The sequence below is a fragment of the Panicum virgatum genome, chromosome 4N, assembly GCF_016808335.1.
Source record: "Panicum virgatum strain AP13 chromosome 4N, P.virgatum_v5, whole genome shotgun sequence".
NCBI classification, from domain to species: Eukaryota; Viridiplantae; Streptophyta; class Magnoliopsida; order Poales; family Poaceae; genus Panicum; species Panicum virgatum.
Window position 1 is genome coordinate 5,755,412 of NC_053148.1, and position 17,880 is coordinate 5,773,291.

Sequence of the window (17,880 nt, forward strand, 5' to 3'; positions counted from 1 at the left end):
TGTGGTCGATGCGCTCATGAAAAGAATGACTCTATTTATTAGGAGTGGTCGCTCAGTCACTGAAAAATGGTGATATGCCTTGCCACCATCAGTTTGTCGTTGCTCTATAGAATGCTGCTCTACCGTTGTTCTACCTTTTTGTTTAGTGGTCGCCCGTTACCGCAAAAAAAAATATTAGGGAGAAAAGTTGCCTCAAGGAGAAGGTAGCAAAAGAATATGTTCCATCAAGTTAAAATATTGTTTCAAAAAATGTTTAGTTGGAGAGAAATATTATCCCATTTAAAGGGAATAAATTTTCCACGAAGAAAAACAAGAATAAATTTCAATCACACCAGGAGAAACAAAAATGCTAACTTTTTGTTTATTGGTCTCCCGTACAACAGGTGATGTCGTCACGTAACCAGGGTGAGATCAAACATTTCTCTTTTTTCCTCTTAATCATAGACCATTTTTTTCCATGATGGAACATCATAAGAAAAACATTAGGAAAAAGAGCTCTTTTACAATGATTGTAAAGTACCAATGGGTACTTTCAGGTACTTTTACCTTCAGCTTTTTTCTAGTTGTTAATCTATGAAAAGTATTTATAAAAATTAAATTAAATTATTATTTGGTTCCATTTTTTGGTATTTAGTCACACATTTTGGAAGTACCAGATAGTGTATCATAACTACTTCTAGGTACTTACTACCTTCATCACCATAGGATTTTATCAGATGGACGGCTCCTGTTTTTTCAATCATCGTAAAATTTCTCTAGGAAAAAAGTTGTTTCAAGGAGAAGCAAAAGAATATGTTCCATCAAGTTAAAATATTGTTTCAAAAAATGTTCAGTTGGAGAGAAACATTATTCCAGTTAGAGGTAGTAAATTTTCCACAAGGAAAAAAAAAGAATGTATCAATATTTGTTTTTCCTTCCATTTCAACGCACATATTTCCTAGTAAATAGTATAGAAAACGGAACGGAACAGAACATGACCGCTCTCAACCCTACTCTCTACTCTACCAATAACACTACAGATTTGTTGAACATGAGGATATTATTAGTATTGGCGCCAGGCTTATTTTTGTCTTCTAGTTATCATAACAGATTAAAATCGCCAACTATAAGCTAATCTATGTCATCTGGCATGAAAATTACTTTAAACCACTCAGATAAAATGGCTTCTACCCTCATCATTACAGGTAGCATATATTATATATGGTAGTGAGAAGTCAGGGTGTCACCTGAGTGTAGACTGTAGAGAGGCGAACTCTACAATTGCGCACAACCAGTTTCAGAGACCAGCTCACCATTGAATCCGGCCCCATCCCAAATAATAGCAAAACCACCCAGATGCTCCCTCTCAGGGAAGGGAAACAAACTTATATCCATGTAAGAGGGGCAAAATTGCTTTTATAGCCTGAATATCCAAAAAATCACATTTTGTTTCTTGTAAGCATATTGTGTCACGCAATGCCTTACAGGTTTTATCACGGATAGAATTCCACTTTTTTGTTAGAGTTTTGCTTCTCACATTCTAGGAAAGGACGTTCGATTATGGGTCATATTATTCATATGGAAACCCAATGAAAGGTCATTGAAGGATCGGAGGGGGGGTGGTGAATGAGAGCTTTTAAAATTCTCTAAGAGAATAAGGTCTATGTCTTGAATTCAACCCGGCGCACATCTCTTTTAACCGTCAATGTGACACAAGCCAACACATGACGAGTTCACCCTAGGAACGGTTAGGAAAAGCTCGACGCAAAGCGGAAGCAAGTGAAAAGCAATTTACTTGAGCAAACACAACACAAGCCAAGGGGCACTGTTCCTAGATATACAAAATGATTTTGATCGTGTAAAACTTCGATCACCGCCAACGGGCACTGTTCCTAGATATACAAAATGAAAGCTTGTTTAAGCCTGTCCGCATTTGTGCAGTTAGAGCGGTTTGCCACTTTGGTCCGAATTTCATGTTTTTGCATTAAATGTTGAACGGGAATAATTACACAACATACATTATTAACATGGTATGTTTGTACATCGGGCAAAGGTTTGGGGTTGTTTGGTTTCAGGGATTTTTTTTAAGTCCCTGGGACTTTTTAGTATTTAAAAGTATTAAATAAATGTTAATTATAAAACTAACTGCAGAACCCTGGGGCTAAACTGCGAGACGAATCTAATGAGGTATCTTAATCTATGATTAGCGAATGGTTACTGTAGCAAATTATGAATTAATTAGGCTCATTAGATTCGTCTCGCGAAAAAGCACTCAGCTGTCAAAAAACATTTATAAACAGATTTTATTTAATACTATAAAATTGTAAGATTCTTTTTGATGTGATAGGGACTTCTGGAAAAAGTCCCGGAGCCAAACAGATGGCACGACAAGTTTTCAAACAACTGAGGAGTGTGTAGCACTCAAACTCTGACACCCGTGATTAGCTGATGCAATGTGGCCACACCGCATACACAGGTGTTTGCCAGTCAGCGGACTGTACTATGATAACCCGTCTAGGCCATGCACAACCGATATCGGAAAGGAGCCTCGCGTGTCCTATGATAACCCATCTAGGCCAGGCAGCGGACTGTACTATGATAACCCATCTAGCCATCTAGGCCATGCACGACCGATATCGGAAAGGAGCCTCGCGTGTCATGGATTCAAACCAGTCGGACGATTCTTGTCGACACCCACCGGCGGTCTTTTTGGCTTTCGATATATATGGTCATGTTTAGTTCACAAAAAATTTTAAAATTTCTTTTCACATCGACTTTTTAGACATATGCATGGAGCATTAAATATAGTTTAAAAAATAATCAATTGCACAGTTTAACCGTAAATAATGAGATGAATCTTTTGAGCCTAATTAATCTATGATTAGACACTAATTACCAAATAAAAACAAAAGTGTTACGGTAGTCAAACCCAAAAAAATTGGCGAACTAAACACGGTAGTACTTGCATGAACACGGGGCATATAGTTTCTCTGCCAGTCCAACAGCATACTGCAGACAACCCATACCGCGCAGGTTGACCATAACCAGACTGCTAGATGAACTTCCGACGGCCCACGTCGAACCCCACAGGTAGCGTTAGATGTGCCAAAGCTGGGCAGCGTCCACCATAAGTAGAAACCGCTGTGCACTTTATGACATCGGTGACCAACAAAGGGCAACCATCACTTGTTTCATCGATCCCTTCAGTGTTGCACTACAATATATCCACTGGAAAACTCAAAGCCCCGCATCCTCCGGACTAGAACATCCTAGTCGCCTCCTCCATCTCCGCAGTGCGCTCACCAAGCCACCTCCCCAAGCAAGGGTCGAGCGTACAAATCCACCAACCCTATCGCAAGGTCATGGATGGTGGAAGGAATACCTGCTCCGGGGCGAAAGTTTTACTACTTGCAACTTCTCCAGCTACAAGGGTAAGTCCCAGACGCGTTATCGTTGATGTAGTTTTGCAGGCAAGACCTTTTTTTTGTGTGTCACAGTCGTAATTAATGTTCCACGGACCAGGCCAAAGCACAAACCCCTTTATTGGCCAATTTTTTTTTACTAGGGGGGGCATTCATGAATTTCGTGACCACAAATCGCCACGGATCTACATGGAACTCGTTTTTTTACATGGTCAAGATTTAATATGGTCAACATTCAGCGAGGTTCAAGTGTTCAACACCCTGCCAGGTAGCTGCCTGCGCTATTGAAGCAGCTGCAGTGCTAAAAAATACCGCACCCACCATTTTATCTCTTTTTTAGTCAGATGCATGGGAGCAAGGGTATTCATTTGAATACCCATTTTTAACTAAATTTTTATATATGTAGTATTCCTCTAGTATATGAAAAACAAGAATGAAAATGAACACCACAGCGGAATGATAGAGGTTCGAAAACAAAATAGCCCACCACTACCCCTCTGGCCCTCCCACCAAAATCTAGTTGCATAAGTGATAAGTCAGAGGTAAACCTAGATACAATTAGTGTTAATTGATGTTATAATCAATTAGACATGCTAAAAATTAGGTTTAGGCCATTTAAAAATTCTCTCTTCAATATTATGAATACCCATGCTTGAAATCCTGGAGCGCAATGTACTACTTATGTTAGGCCAAAATTTTCTGTTACACTTCGGTATAGTCATCATGTGTATGAATTAATTATATGCAGGATCAACAAATGGAAGCACACTCCACTGCGATAGACGGCGAGTACAACAACATCCAGACCGCATACACACGGCTAATGGCAATGGCGAGACCGGGTCGGGGTCCAGAATTTCTTGCAAGAAAACTGCAGAGGATAGGCACGCGGATCCAGGGTAAGCTCATGTCCTAGACAGCTGTGTGTCCCTCGTAGTTATTGTTTTTTTGGCCGGCATGTGTCATAAGGTGGCTAACTATGTACAACATGATACAAACGGTTGCAAGAACTCGGAAGATTGATGTTACCCCAGGAGCAGGTCAGCGGTGCCAGCGCCGTTGGACCGATGTAAACATATGCCCCATTTTTCATTTTAAGGGCGTGTTTAGATCAAGGGACGTGTAAACGCAAAAAAATTTTTGCGTGGGAATCTTCCCAATTTGAAGTACTAAATGAAGTCTATTTATAAATTTTTTTATACAGATGGGTTGTAAATCGCGAGACGAATCTAATGATGCTAATTAATCCATGATTAATCAATAATTAGCAGATGTTACTGTAGCATCACTGTTGCAGATCATGGATTAAGTAGGCTCATTAGATGCGTCTCGCGATTTACAGCCCAACCATGAAAAAAGTTTTGTAAATAGACTTCGTTTAGTATTTCAAATTAGCAAGATTCCTTTTCACTTTAATGCGTTTACGGCTTTTTTGTGTTTACGGGGTGGGATCTAAACACACCCTAAGTACATAGAAAATACGTTTTTCTTAGCTCTTTTGATTCACACCTATTTTCATTTAGCATCCCTATTAGCTCCAGCGTGCCGAGTAGCCCAGCAAAAGGCAGCAGCTTCGGCAACACCAACAGTACCGACTGTTCGTTTTGTGCATGTGGAGAGCATTGTAAAGAGCGGCCACCCACAGTTGAATTAAACGATTTTGAGATGATCCCAAACTCCATTGGTTTGATCTGCGACAAATACGTGGCTGCTTCAGAACTAGCGGGGGACCGGACCACTGACTTTGGATGTGGAAACAAGAGGAAAGTTTGCACCAACAGGGAATGCGCAACAAGGAGGCTTGTTCAACCATACAAGATCAACGCAAAACGCGTTTCGTTGTTCATAAAGGCCGTTTCAGACAGCATGCTTGAAAGGTTAGTTCTGAATCCCGTTGGTCTTAATTAAGACAATTTCATTTTCGTAGTGAAAAGTCCCATGCATTTAAAATTTCCGTCTTGTGTTTTCTACAGAATTTGGGTGCGCCTTGAGGGTCCACCGGATTGTATGCTGATAGGCTACGAGATCAGGGGGTTCCTCTTCCCATCAATGCTGACACTGAAACTCGCCGGTGCTTTTGTCAGACTTTTGAGATACCAAGAGAGCGTGACAATGGCCAGAAGGACAAAATGTCATGGAAGGCATTACGTAGCACCGGAATGGGGGGTACGGTAACATCCTCCTCATCATATATCTGTTGGCAATTGCCAAGCAATAGATAATCGTTAACTGAATCTGTTCAAATATTGTACAGATCAACGTCGCCAATGGGAACTCCTGCATGCAGAGCTCGTACGAAATGTTTGACCCCCCCCCCCCCCCCCCCCCATATAATCTGCAGCGTTGTTCTATTGTAAGTTGGACTGAACACAAATGATGCTCTATACGCATGCGCACACCTGCATGCGATTTTTTGTTAATCGCGCCGTTACTTATGCGTTTCTCCACAGGTATTAACCCTAATATGCATTGGAGAAGTTTGGTCTTGCTATGCCTTCGATCTTACAAGGCAAACAATATCTATAATGGACCCAAACGCACGTCACCCAATACCTGAAAGCAGGGTCCAGACTCATTACGATGCATGCAAGAAGTTGTGCCCCCAGTTAGTTTATTGCATGCGGAAAGGTACAGGCAACAACAGTATCGGTTTGGGCGGGTGGACACCAACGATCATGCTCGGGCGAGGCAACCCAGCTTCAGTGTAAGCGTACCCAACACAGAAATTAATTCCCGATCTATTTTCAAACTACTATTTTCTGTTTTGCGTATATATGCTGTACGTATTATTATACTTTACCGTTTCAGGCAGAACTCGGGGATCCAAGCAATTAACTGTATGAGGTGGTTCAACGGAAATTCAGTTTGTGTCCCGCCCTTAGAAGTATTGGCTCTAGCACACACGATAACTGTATTTCATGTGTGCTGTCTACATTACAATTTTTAATAATTTTACATTGTACTTGCAGGGAGATGCTCCACAGACTAGAAGGGATTTAGTATACCAATTGTTGTCGCTGGAGAACAACATTGCTGAAACTAACATCATTGACGAGTGGAAGAAGGCGCGCTGATGGCTTCAACATCGAGAAAAGGCAGAGGAGACGCGCACAATATGGTCAGAGCAGCAGCAACACAGCATCGTCGTCGAGCAACGCATAACTCTCTCTGGGACACAAATTCCTTTTGTTGGACCATGAGACCACTTATAGCGTACCATGTATTGCTATAAATGGCCCATCCGGCCCAGTTGTTAGACATTGGTAATCGACTTGCAGTTCGAACTGTCGTTATTTTGTTTGACCCATGATATAGAGTTATCATCAATGCCATCTTGTTTGTTTTACAACTTTATTTGGCTATCGCGTTGACGCATGTTGGGAGACATGTGACCTTGGCGTATAATCAAGGGCTAAACCCTCTTTACCGACCCCCCCCCCCCCCCCCACCCAACCACATCATACTGAACTTCCTAGTGATACACGTGCAAGAAAGCGGACTTATACTAGAATAACATGCAGGAACCTTGCTAGTGCTCTGGTTACAGTCTGACAACAAACACAATCACGATAGCGGCACATAACATGCATAGCATAATCCTAATGGTTTCGACCTTCTTCCTGATATCAGACAATGCTAGCTTCAATTCTTTCGGAGGTAGTTTCAACTATGTTAGAGGATCTGGTTCCCCCGATTCGGGGTAGAGTTGTCTGTCTAGGATCTCCGTGTGTATTGATTTTCGCACTAAAAAAAAGCCGCAACCGAACAAAGGAGAGAGTTTGCAGCAACGCAGCAGGAACGAGCTCGCCGGCGGCACCAGCGTCATCGGAGCGCGGGGAGCGGATGTTGCCGAAACCGAGGAGTTGCCGCTGATGTCGTTCTTGTCGGTGGCGTTGAGGATGGTGGCTTTGTTGCTTATGATTTGAGAAACGCCGGCGGCCTTGCGGGAGGCGCTGCAGCATGGCGCGGGACTAGGAGCTCTACGACCGACGCGACGATCCGGTGCAACTCTGAATCTGGCTGACGAATGCGACGACAGAAGAAGCTGCCGACGCTTGCCCAGCGACGACCTCCACCGGCGGGGCTCCGCTCGCCGCCGGCTCCTCCGGCTGCCGCGTCACGCTCTGCTCCCGCCGCACTCCACCAGGCGTGGCCTCCGCCATGGCACCATCCAACTCCCGCGCCGGGCCAGGTGAGCCTGGTGAGGCCGACGGCTCCCTTACTGCAGACGATCTGGCCCACACATCTCTCATCCGACGGATAAAAGGGGCCCAGGGGTGGACGGTATTCGAAACACCGTCCACCCTGGTTGGTATTTCGGACACCGTCACCGGCCTGGGGACGGTCGTTGCTGGCGCTCCGCTCCCCGCGTGGCTTGCCGGAGGGACACCGCGTCGCGGAGGCTTTTCCCTGTCATGTTCCCCGGCCCGTTCCACCCGCTGGCCGCTGCTTCCAGCGGCCATTACCGGCGAGCTGAGCGCTCGTCGGTCGGCTACTGGCCGCGGGCGCCACGCGCTGCGGCCGGCTGGCGCCATGCTGCTAGCTCTCCCGGACTTGCTCGCCTCATAACTGCCATGTGTCCACCGAGTCTACTACATCCTCCGCAGACCTCAGCCCTAGGTGCGATGGACCTGCCATCCACCCTCTAGCCGTCGCAAAGAACGCATCCTGCTGGTGCACGCGGTGGTTCGCCGGAGCGCCACGGCACAAGTCCAAGCTCTGCATCCGACCTGGCTTACATTACAGTGGTCGATAGATGTACAGTCTCACGTTTGGAAATTCCAAGCTCTGCATCAAGCGCGCCGCCGCAGCCACCATGGCGAAGCAGGGAGTGGGGAGAGTCTCTAGGTCTACACCATGAGCATGAGCCCATGAGCGTGCGACAAGTGCCTCATGAAGATGAAGCTACATCCTAAAAATAAAAGACGAGGCGGCTAGCAACCATACCAAAAGGAGACGCACGCACAGGCAGCTAGACAGGCTAGCAGCGCATTTTCACACATGGCATGCCAGCCGCCTCGCCGTGGCGGCGCCCCACTGCATATATGTATCTCTCTCGTCTGCTCGATCTGCCAAACACGGCGGCCCTGTGGTGGCGGTCTCAGTTTCTTCGCTTCTGCCATTTCGGCACGAGCAAAATATGTACTGCGGCTAGACCTGATCATGAGCCATCCGACATAAACTCGATCGAAGCCGCTTGAAAAAAAATCTGACCAAGTGATGGGTCGAGTACGGGCTGAAATATTTGATACGAAACTGAAAAAAATCAATCCAACCCGAAAATTACACATAAAAATACGGATCAACCCGAACCCGACCTGACCATGTTATGGGTCGGGCGTGGGCCAACGTTTTTTTGACCCGAAACCCGAAGTGACCCGACCCGAACCCGACCCGACCCGGCAGATGATCAAGTCTGCGCTACTCCCAGCACTATATGAACATGTGCATTTTTTTTCATGTGTCTTCCCACTGATTTGGCCTTCATGATTAAGAAAGGCATTTTTCCATCCTTTAAAGTGCACAATTAGTGAATGCACACCCACACTTGTACTGAAGTCACATGTACCTGATGTACTGTGTCATCCAAGAAAGATACACTACTATATTTACAAAACTCTTAAAAAGATTACTGTCTTTGACCGAGTCTTCATATGCTTCCCCCAAAATTCTTCCATCGGCTTCCTTTTCTTCCGCTGATCTCCATATTTTACTCCTTGAAAAATTCTATTGTCAACGGCGTGCAAAGCGCGTCTTTTGTCCATTGTTTCAATTTCAAATGCTGTCGCTCTATCAAGTTTCCAAACGTGATAGGTACTAGTTTGGATGAAGAGGTTACTATTATTTAAACAGAGTCCAAAGCGCGTCCTTCATCTAGTAATGATTGTCTTGTTTCTATATAGCATTCAGTACTACCTCTAGTGTCTTGGTAGGTAGCTTGTCCTCATCGTTAGAGCAGAGCTGCTGCCGAGCAGCGACCAGAAAGATGAAGGTCGGCTCTGCTCTTTCACTGACAAGCTAGCGAGCTCTAGGTGAAAGCTTGAGGTAAGAAGTTGAGGGATTGTTCCCCAGTCTGAATTTACTCATCGTTTCGCATCTGTCAAGGGCTGTATGCTTACTCGATCGATCTGGAGAAACACACAGACAGGCAGGCACGGATGGCCGATCCGGTGGCCATCGTGGACAGGATCGTGAAGATCGGGCTCAAGATCAAGGAGGCATCGGACAAGGTTCACCAGAACGAGGCGGTGTGCAAGGAGATCAGGAAGCGCGTGCTCAGGTTCAGCGCTATCCTGTCGCGGCTGCAGCAGCAGGCAGGCATGGCGGACAGCGACCCGGCGATGGGCGGCGCGCTGCAGGACCTGGAGGCGACCCTGGAACGCGCCCTGGAGCTCGTCCCGGCCTGCTGCCAGGATCGGAGCATCCTCCGCCGCCTCGTCACGGCGGGGGACCTGGCCAAGCAACTGCGCGGGGTGAACGACGACATCTCCAACAAGGTGATGCTGGCGTCCTTCGCCATCAACACCCACACCACCATCATCTTGTTGACTAATCAGGCTGGTGTTCGTCGTCCACCGCCGCGTCAACCAGAGGTACTTACATTTCTTCTTGGCTCTTTTTGAGAATCAAAAGCTACTGAAACATACATATAGTTCAGAAAGTTTAGAAGAATTAACAATTGTGTTGGTCCTAGGACCTACACTACATGATGTCAAAGATTTCTTGAGTGCTCTTTTCAAATGCCCAACAAAATTTATTGTTAAGTGCCAAGGGGTTTTCTTCTGCAATTTAGACATTTCCAGAGGGAGGAAACAAATTACTCCCTCTGTTCCAAATTACAATTCATTTGATTTTTTTAATCTAAAATTTGACCACTCGTCTTATTCAAAATATTTGAGCAAATATAGTCAAATTTAAATTATTCTTGAAGAAATTTTATTAATAAAGTAAGGCACAACAAAAGAAGTGATATTTTGCATAATTTTTTAATAAGACGAGTGGTCAAAATTGGGATTAAAAAGCCAAACGAATTATAATTTGAAACGAAGGGAGTAGCAATCAAGTGTTTCCGACCAGTATTTCGCAATGGAAAAAAAACGCTAGCCACTAGACAAATAATCCTCGTGGATTGCCTCAATTTAGCTAAATCAAACTTGGCCATTCGAGAAAACTATAAAGCTCAAAATTTGTTTTATTTTACAAAATTCTCTATGATCTTTTAAGGGAACTATTATGGTGTTTCAGGATACAGGGCTTATGGAGATATCCCATAATCATTCACCTGATGATGCCAGGTAAGATTTATATATATGCTAAGCAAATGTATCCTCTTTTGTTGTGGCATTTAAGGCTGAGAAGTACATTGCACATCTTAAAACTGCATGCGATGCATCTATCGTCTACTTTTTTATATAGGGAAACTATCGTCTACTTTGAAAATAACTCTACGGTTTCATAATGAAGTAACAAATCGTGTCATGTGGGTAATTTAGGTAATGTTTGGTTGGAGAGCAAGCTAGAGAGCATGATGATCCTATTCTGATTATGAGGGATAGGATGATTACATTTAAGTATTTAGTTGGAGGGATGAAATAGTTCTGCTTTTATGTTTAAGTTAAATCTCTGAATGTCATTAAAATTTTAGCCAATCCCTTCAATGACATTAAAACTTAGATCATCCCCTCATTGCCACTGAAATTTTAACATCATCCCTTTAATGCCATTCCCGTTAAATTTCAAACGGAACACCTGAAAACACTGCATGACACCCTGTTTCGAATATTTATCTTCCAATGTTACCCCATTGTATTCTAAGGGCATCCACAGTGTATAGAACCTAAGGTGGTGCTAAGATACTGCCACGTCGAAATTGCTAGTTTAGCCAAAGTAAGTCCAATGTATAGCACCACCTTGCACCTCACCATGGATTGAGGTGGGCCCACAAGCACAGCTTTTCCACCCCTTCTCTCCTCTCCCATCTCTTCTCTAGCACCGGGTGCTTAAAGTTGACACAGGTGTCAGGAGGTGCTAGTGTAGCACCCCCACTCTAATGTATAGTACCTCAACTTTCTTTCTCTCTCCTCTTAGCACGCCCTTGGTAACAACATTGGAGCTGCCCTATCCTGAGCCCCGGCCACATTGTTCTCGTTGTAACCCTATCCTCGTCGTCTCCCCGATCTGCATCTGCCGCCCTAGCCTCTCTCCCGTGCCGCAGGCGCAGGGGTGCCCGCCCAATCTGCCGCCCTGGGATGCCGAGGGAGCAGCGGCGCTGCCGCGTCTGAGACCTGCCCCGCCCCCACATGCTCCCCCACGCACCGAGCAGTGGGCCGTGCAGGGGCGCCGCCAGGCCCACCCACGCGCCGTGCAGGGGTGCCGTCAGCGCCCCCCCCCCCCCCCCCCCCCCCGCGCCGTTCTGGGAGCGCTGCCACCAGCCTATGCGCTCCTCCCTTGCGCGTGGCATGCAGCGAGTGCCGCCAGCGGCCGTGCGCCCCTCCCTCGCGTGCCGGGAGGTGCGGCTGCTCCTTGCTGCTCTGGGAGATGCCTCCACCAGAATGCTAAGGAATATTCTTTGTCTAGATGCTCCCATCCCTCTAGTTCACCAATCAAACACTATGAAAATTAGGATGGAATGGCTTCATCCTAACTCATCCCATCAACCAATTTTTTTTTGAAAGTTAGCAGGAGCACTGCTTCCCATCAACCAAATACTACCTTAGCGTATTTTCCATTTGAACAAAAATGTATCATAGTATGGACCAATTCAAGCATTATGTAATTGAGAGTTTGACTAAATATCTAAATTTGTTCCTTCACTAACTTGTTATGTGTTATAACAGAAGTAGGTACTTTTTGAGAGAACAAAATAGATTCAATGACTGTTATTATGAGTGATAATTAGAATGCACCGAATTATTGAACTGATGTTACTAATTTTTGTAAGAGTCATTGTGATTTATTTATTTTTCCTAGTGTCATTAAAGGATTAACATTAATCTTTAGTAATACCAAGATAGTGTGTGTATACTTAATAGTGCGTTCCTGATTACTATAGTGTGTGTACACTTATATATAGTGCCTTCCTGATTGCATGTTAAAAGTTAACGAGCAAGCAGTTTTAGTTCACACATCTATCTGAGTTTGTTTAGGGTTTTGCGATGTATTAAAGAAAGAAAGTTGATTTTCATTGGATAATGAGAATGGCAGGTCTGAACTAGGTGGGGACGAAAACGACATACTAAGCGGAAGCGAGGCGTCGCTTGCTCCCTTATTAGTAGGTAAGGTCGCATGTTCCGTTTTTTTTTGTCGCAACTACCAAGCACTTGTTAGTAAATAGGGTGTAGCCAGGAAATCATTTTTTCCATTGTTGTGGGGGGGCCGGGGGGGGCAGTGCTAATTTATCTAATAATTTGATCAAATTCAAAATTTTCAATTCAAAAGTACAGATCATAGGGGGTCCAGGCCCCTGCGCGCCCACCCGTGGCTACGCCCCTGCTAGTAAACACACGAGTGTGCTCGAAAAGTTCATAGCAATTTGTTTCCCCAATAGGTTAGTTGCACCATACTCCTAAAATTGTGAAGTACTCGTCAAATTGTCAAAGATGCATGCATGCTCATGGCTAGCTTTGTAGTCTTTTGGAAGGTGCCGTACCTAGGCCCATACCAAAAAATTGTGGTATCTATGTACTAAATTTCATATATCCCCTGTTATAATTTGGTGCCTCAGCTTGGTACTTCTCAAGACCGCAAAAAGCTCACTTGCCCACATAGTTTTTTTTTTGCGAAACACAGATGTGCACATAAGTTTCTTATCATGCTCGTAATTCGCATCTAAGCATTACTCCATTTATATGATTATTACAAATACCCCCCTCCCAACACACATAAACAAACAAAAAAGTAGTGATGTTGATATTTACCATTTTGCTCCTTCATATTGGAAAGTTCATTTACATATTTGCTCCTTCTATATATGTTTCCACAGGAGCCTTAAGAAAATTCAGGTTGTCTGAGTTGAAAACAGCTACAGATCGATTTTCAGACGCCAAAGCCATTGGATGTGGCGGCTCAGTTACTGTCTACAAGGTACCAATATGTTTGATTTGTTAATTTTGTTGGGATATCAATCTCCTATACCAAGGATGCCCCTACTATACAAAATGGTATGCGCAGTCTGTCACTAAAGGTTTTTTTAGAGGAGTCTGTCACTAAAGGTTGTCACCAGAGTATGAAACATAGTTTTCTAAGGCCCATATGGCTAGATCAGATCCATTTGTAAGGATCTAATACCATTGTTATATTTTTCATAAAAAACTTTACTGAAATACTGCATGCATTTTTTAAGAAGAAAGACCAATGGTAACAACACACTTTTTTTTGAAAAAAAAAGACTTCTTTAATAATGTATCGCTAAAGGCGGTTTTAGATAGAGTACTCTCTGGTAATAATGCTTCCATTTTTCCAATTAATCAAATTTGAAATCCCAATCGACCTCACTGCATAAGGAATTCAATTCATTTTATGAATTATTAAGAAAGGAAATTCGAACAGATAAAAAGAGAGTCAACGGTAAACTATATTTATATACCTATCCTAGATAATAAAATTCACATTGTACATACTTACACTAAGTCTTGGATTTCTAATTGATTCATCACAATGGGTCAACCGCTGATTTTTTCCGGTTGAACCAATAAATCATGAACTCTTGATGATAGTTTACAACAATAAGGGTGCCTTTGGTGGTAGGGTTCCGGCTCCCTGCAGGAAGGGCGGAGCTGGAGCTAGAGTAGGCGGAACTGGTTCCCGCGGCTCTCACAGCCTTCCGGGCGGAGCCGCTCCACCTGCAGAGCGTTTGGTTGGGCAGAGCTGGATCCCTCCCAAAGAGACCCTAAGACTTCTTTTGACTATGGTTTGTGGGCTTGGGGGAATAACACCTGGCCCGATAAAAGTTAAAATGGATAGAAATAAATTTCTTCTAATTCAACTTGTTTATTATTAGTTCACATTACGATGAGCAGTACACTCATATGCAATACATTCTAAGATCAGTGCATGTACATGTATACCGATATGACATACCATATTCCTGCTTGCTTTTAGTAACGTGAATCCAATAATCGCGCCTGTTGTTGACACTCGGCATTTTTCAGGGAGTTTTAAATGACCAGAACGTGGTCGCCATCAAGAAACTTCGTTCGGAGCCTCGCTTAGGTTGGGCACACACTTACAACCAACTTCTTCTTGCTTCCAAGCTTCAGCACAGAAATATAGTGAAAGTTCTGGGATACGCCCACGAAGATGAAGATACATCATCTTTCCTGGCATGGTTGAAAGGTAGAAAAAGTCGAAACAGAGAAACCAGATATATTTGGGTCGAAGAGTATATGCCAAAGGGAAACTTGCACGACATTATTTATAACCAAGGCATGTTTCATTCGCATTCAAGTATCATCAATCAATATTCATAGTTCACATCTTGACCAACTTTTCTATTAATTAATTAATTAACTTTGTCATACACAATAATTAATTAGTAGTTTCTCCCTCATGATATAGTAGTTTATGTTTTGCAGAGCCCCGACCTGATTGGTCCACGCTCATCCGGATAATTGAGGGTGTAGCGCAGGGCGTACACTACCTGCATGAGCATCGCATCCTCCATTTGGATCTGAAACCAGCCAACATCCTCTTGGATTGCCACATGAACCCTAAGATTACGGATTTCGATCTAGCTAAAGTGCTGGGTGACAGTGATGATGAGGCCACCTACGTTAATCGAAGCACTATTGGTATGGATCTTGATTTTGGACTAGTTGAAGTGATGGATGATAAATATATCCGGAGTTTTGTCTTCACCGGAGTAGCAGGCACATTGTAAGACGTCATTCCACATAAATATATCCGATCCCTGCATGGAGTTTTGTCTTCATTCTTTTTTTTCATTTATTTAGCTTTCCTAAGTTCTTCCATTTTTATTTATATCTTGCAGTGGTTATCTAGCTCCAGAGTATGTGATAAATGGCACTGTGTCAGCAAAGAGAGATGTGTACGCTTTTGGCATCACACTTCTTGAGACCGTTGGCTGCATCCGCAGCAGATTTGACAGATCAAGAGAACACCCAATAGGGCGATGGGTAAGTATTTACACGCACCGCACTGTGTCTAATCACTTTTTGGATTGTCAAGGGCATACAGATTAGGTAATTTTATACTTAACCGTCCGCCTCTAATCATATTTTTGCAAATCCCTCCCTGCACTCCCCCTGCACGCTCCCTTGGTTGTAGTAGGCATCACAATGTGTGCCAAAACTATATTATGAATTTTCATCATTATTTTTCCTATAATTTTCTATCATAAGGGTTAATTTATTATTAAATATCATACCTATCAAAATAATGATGAAAAATTCTTGATATATTTTCTAAACTATGTTATGATATCCACTACCATCCTGCAAAATTTCAACTTGAGACTTTGCTTGTGCATAGATAAATAAAAAAGATCAATTTCATTGAGGGTAAATTGGACCGAGTGATATAGTGAATCGAGAAATACTTTAGGGGGTGGGGGGTATCTGGACTTTAACAATACTTGAAGGGAGTAATATGGATCTTTTCCTTTGTATAGTGTGTTGACATGATAGTAGTTGATATGTCTCAGGCTTGGGAGGCCTGGGAAGATGGTCTATTGGAGGAGGAGTTCGATCGAGAACTGTTTGACGAGTATCAGTTAGTGGAGATCAAAAGGTGCATAGAGGTAGGGCTCCTGTGCGCTCAAAGTGACCGGTCGGACCGGCCCAGCATGGCGGATGTCGTTGCGATGCTCAACGGTGAGAAAGAGCTGCCGACCCCAAAGAAGCCGGAGTACATCAGACCTCGCAAAGGAAGGCGCTCAGCCAGCATTTCTGCCTCGTCACCTCGCAACGGAAGGCGCTCAGCCAGCATTTCTGCCTCGTCACGAGGATCATCATTTACAATCGTCTATTCATGCGTTAATTTGAGTGATTTTTTGGATCATGAGACCGGAGAAGATGATTTGATTGAAGGTGAGAGCCAACAGCATGACCTCCAACAGAGGGAGCTGCAAGTACAGCATCATGTGGATCAACTAAAGAGGTTGGAGGAGGATCTAAACTGGCGTGAGGAGTATCTCAAGAGGCAGGAGGAGGAAGTTCGCATGCAGGAGGTGCAACTTCTGAGGCGGAGGGCGGCTCTCCTTGGTGGTCAAGAGGTGCAGGCCAATATGAACAGAAAACATCCTCGTTGGACTCAATAGATTTTGAATGAAGAACAGCGAGACACTCAGCATACATTGTGTACATTTCTGTTGTAATATTGAACAGAGTACATGTACTTAGAAAAGTAGTAGCCTGTAATTAATTAGTAGCATGTTACTTGTACACGTTTTGGCCTTCTGATTGTTTTTTTTGGGTGATAAACTCCATGCTGTTCATTTTTTTAGCAGAAATTCCATGCTGTTAAGAGAAGCTAACAGGCCGGCACTTTTGCAACTTACCGTGGGCTCGGAAATCAGTTGATGGGCCATACGGGCCATAGGTCAAATCCCAAAGTACGCGGCCATCGGCCTGTCGATCTTTTTTCTCATGGTCCGGAGCGTACATCGGCCACTCACTGACTCGTCACCAGTGAGATCATCTCCACCTCATACACTCTCAGACCCTGTTTGGTTACTAAAAATCTCTCGTCTACTAAAAGTTTCTGGTCTAACTCAGACCCTGTTTGGTTCCTAAAAATCTCTGGTCTACTAAAAGTTTCTGGTCTAAAACTTTTAGTCAAATCCTGTTTGATTTTAGAGGCCTAAGGGACTAAAAGTCATTTAATGAAGTTGACAAAGTACAAAAATACCCTTGAGTGCACAGTAAATGAAGGGCAAATCCGATGCCACAGAGGGCGTTCGCCGGCGCCGGGGGCCGGGCCGCCGCTGGCTCGAGTCCACTCGCCGGAGAGGGAGGCCGCGCGCTCGCCCCAGCTGCTGCCCGCAGCGCTCCGCCCGCTCGCCCAACCGCGGCCGCACCGCTCCGCCCCGCCGCGGCCACTCGATGGCACCGCGTCCGCTCGCGCCGTGCGCGTGCGCACCGCCGCCGTTCCGGTGGGCCGCGGCCGCTGGTTTGCCGGGGAGGAGGAGAAGCAGGAGGGGGAGCAGGGGGAGCCGGCCATGGCGGCCGCTCGGGATGCGGAGCCGAGACGTCCGCGCGCCGCCGGGACGTGCGGCGGCTCGCGCGGGCAGCATCGGCGGGCGGCGGCGAGCGGCATCGGCGTCGGCGGCGGCGGGCGGCGAGGATCTAGGGTTGGCGGGTGGGGGTCGCGGGGAGGGAGGGCGGCGACCGGTGCTGCGAGGCGCAGAGGGGTGGAAACGGGTCGGGAGGCGGCGACCTGTTCACAGCACGGTGGTGGGGGTGGGGGCCCGCAAGCAGGCGCGAAGGCAGCAGTGCCCCCCTAGACCCAAAAACACCATGGA

At 44.9% G+C, this 17,880-nt stretch overlaps 1 protein-coding gene across 3 annotated transcripts; it reads left to right on the plus strand.

Annotated features, from left to right (window-relative positions):
• Positions 1-9,295: 9,295 nt before the first annotated feature.
• On the plus strand, positions 9,296-16,863 carry LOC120671079 (cysteine-rich receptor-like protein kinase 25). Of its 3 annotated transcripts, none has more exons than XM_039951314.1 (9): positions 9,296-9,446; positions 9,546-9,994; positions 10,647-10,696; positions 12,606-12,676; positions 13,384-13,484; positions 14,552-14,825; positions 14,975-15,275; positions 15,391-15,535; positions 16,063-16,863. In XM_039951314.1, the coding sequence occupies exons 2-9, from the start codon at positions 9,560-9,562 to the stop codon at positions 16,675-16,677; spliced, it is 1,992 nt and encodes a 663-aa protein (XP_039807248.1). In that variant the 5' UTR covers positions 9,296-9,446; positions 9,546-9,559; the 3' UTR covers positions 16,678-16,863. The 3 variants fall into 3 exon arrangements, with proteins under 3 accessions (XP_039807248.1, XP_039807250.1, XP_039807251.1); XM_039951316.1 differs by having other exon boundaries at positions 14,552-14,735; XM_039951317.1 differs by having other exon boundaries at positions 16,049-16,829.
• Positions 16,864-17,880: the final 1,017 nt, after the last annotated feature.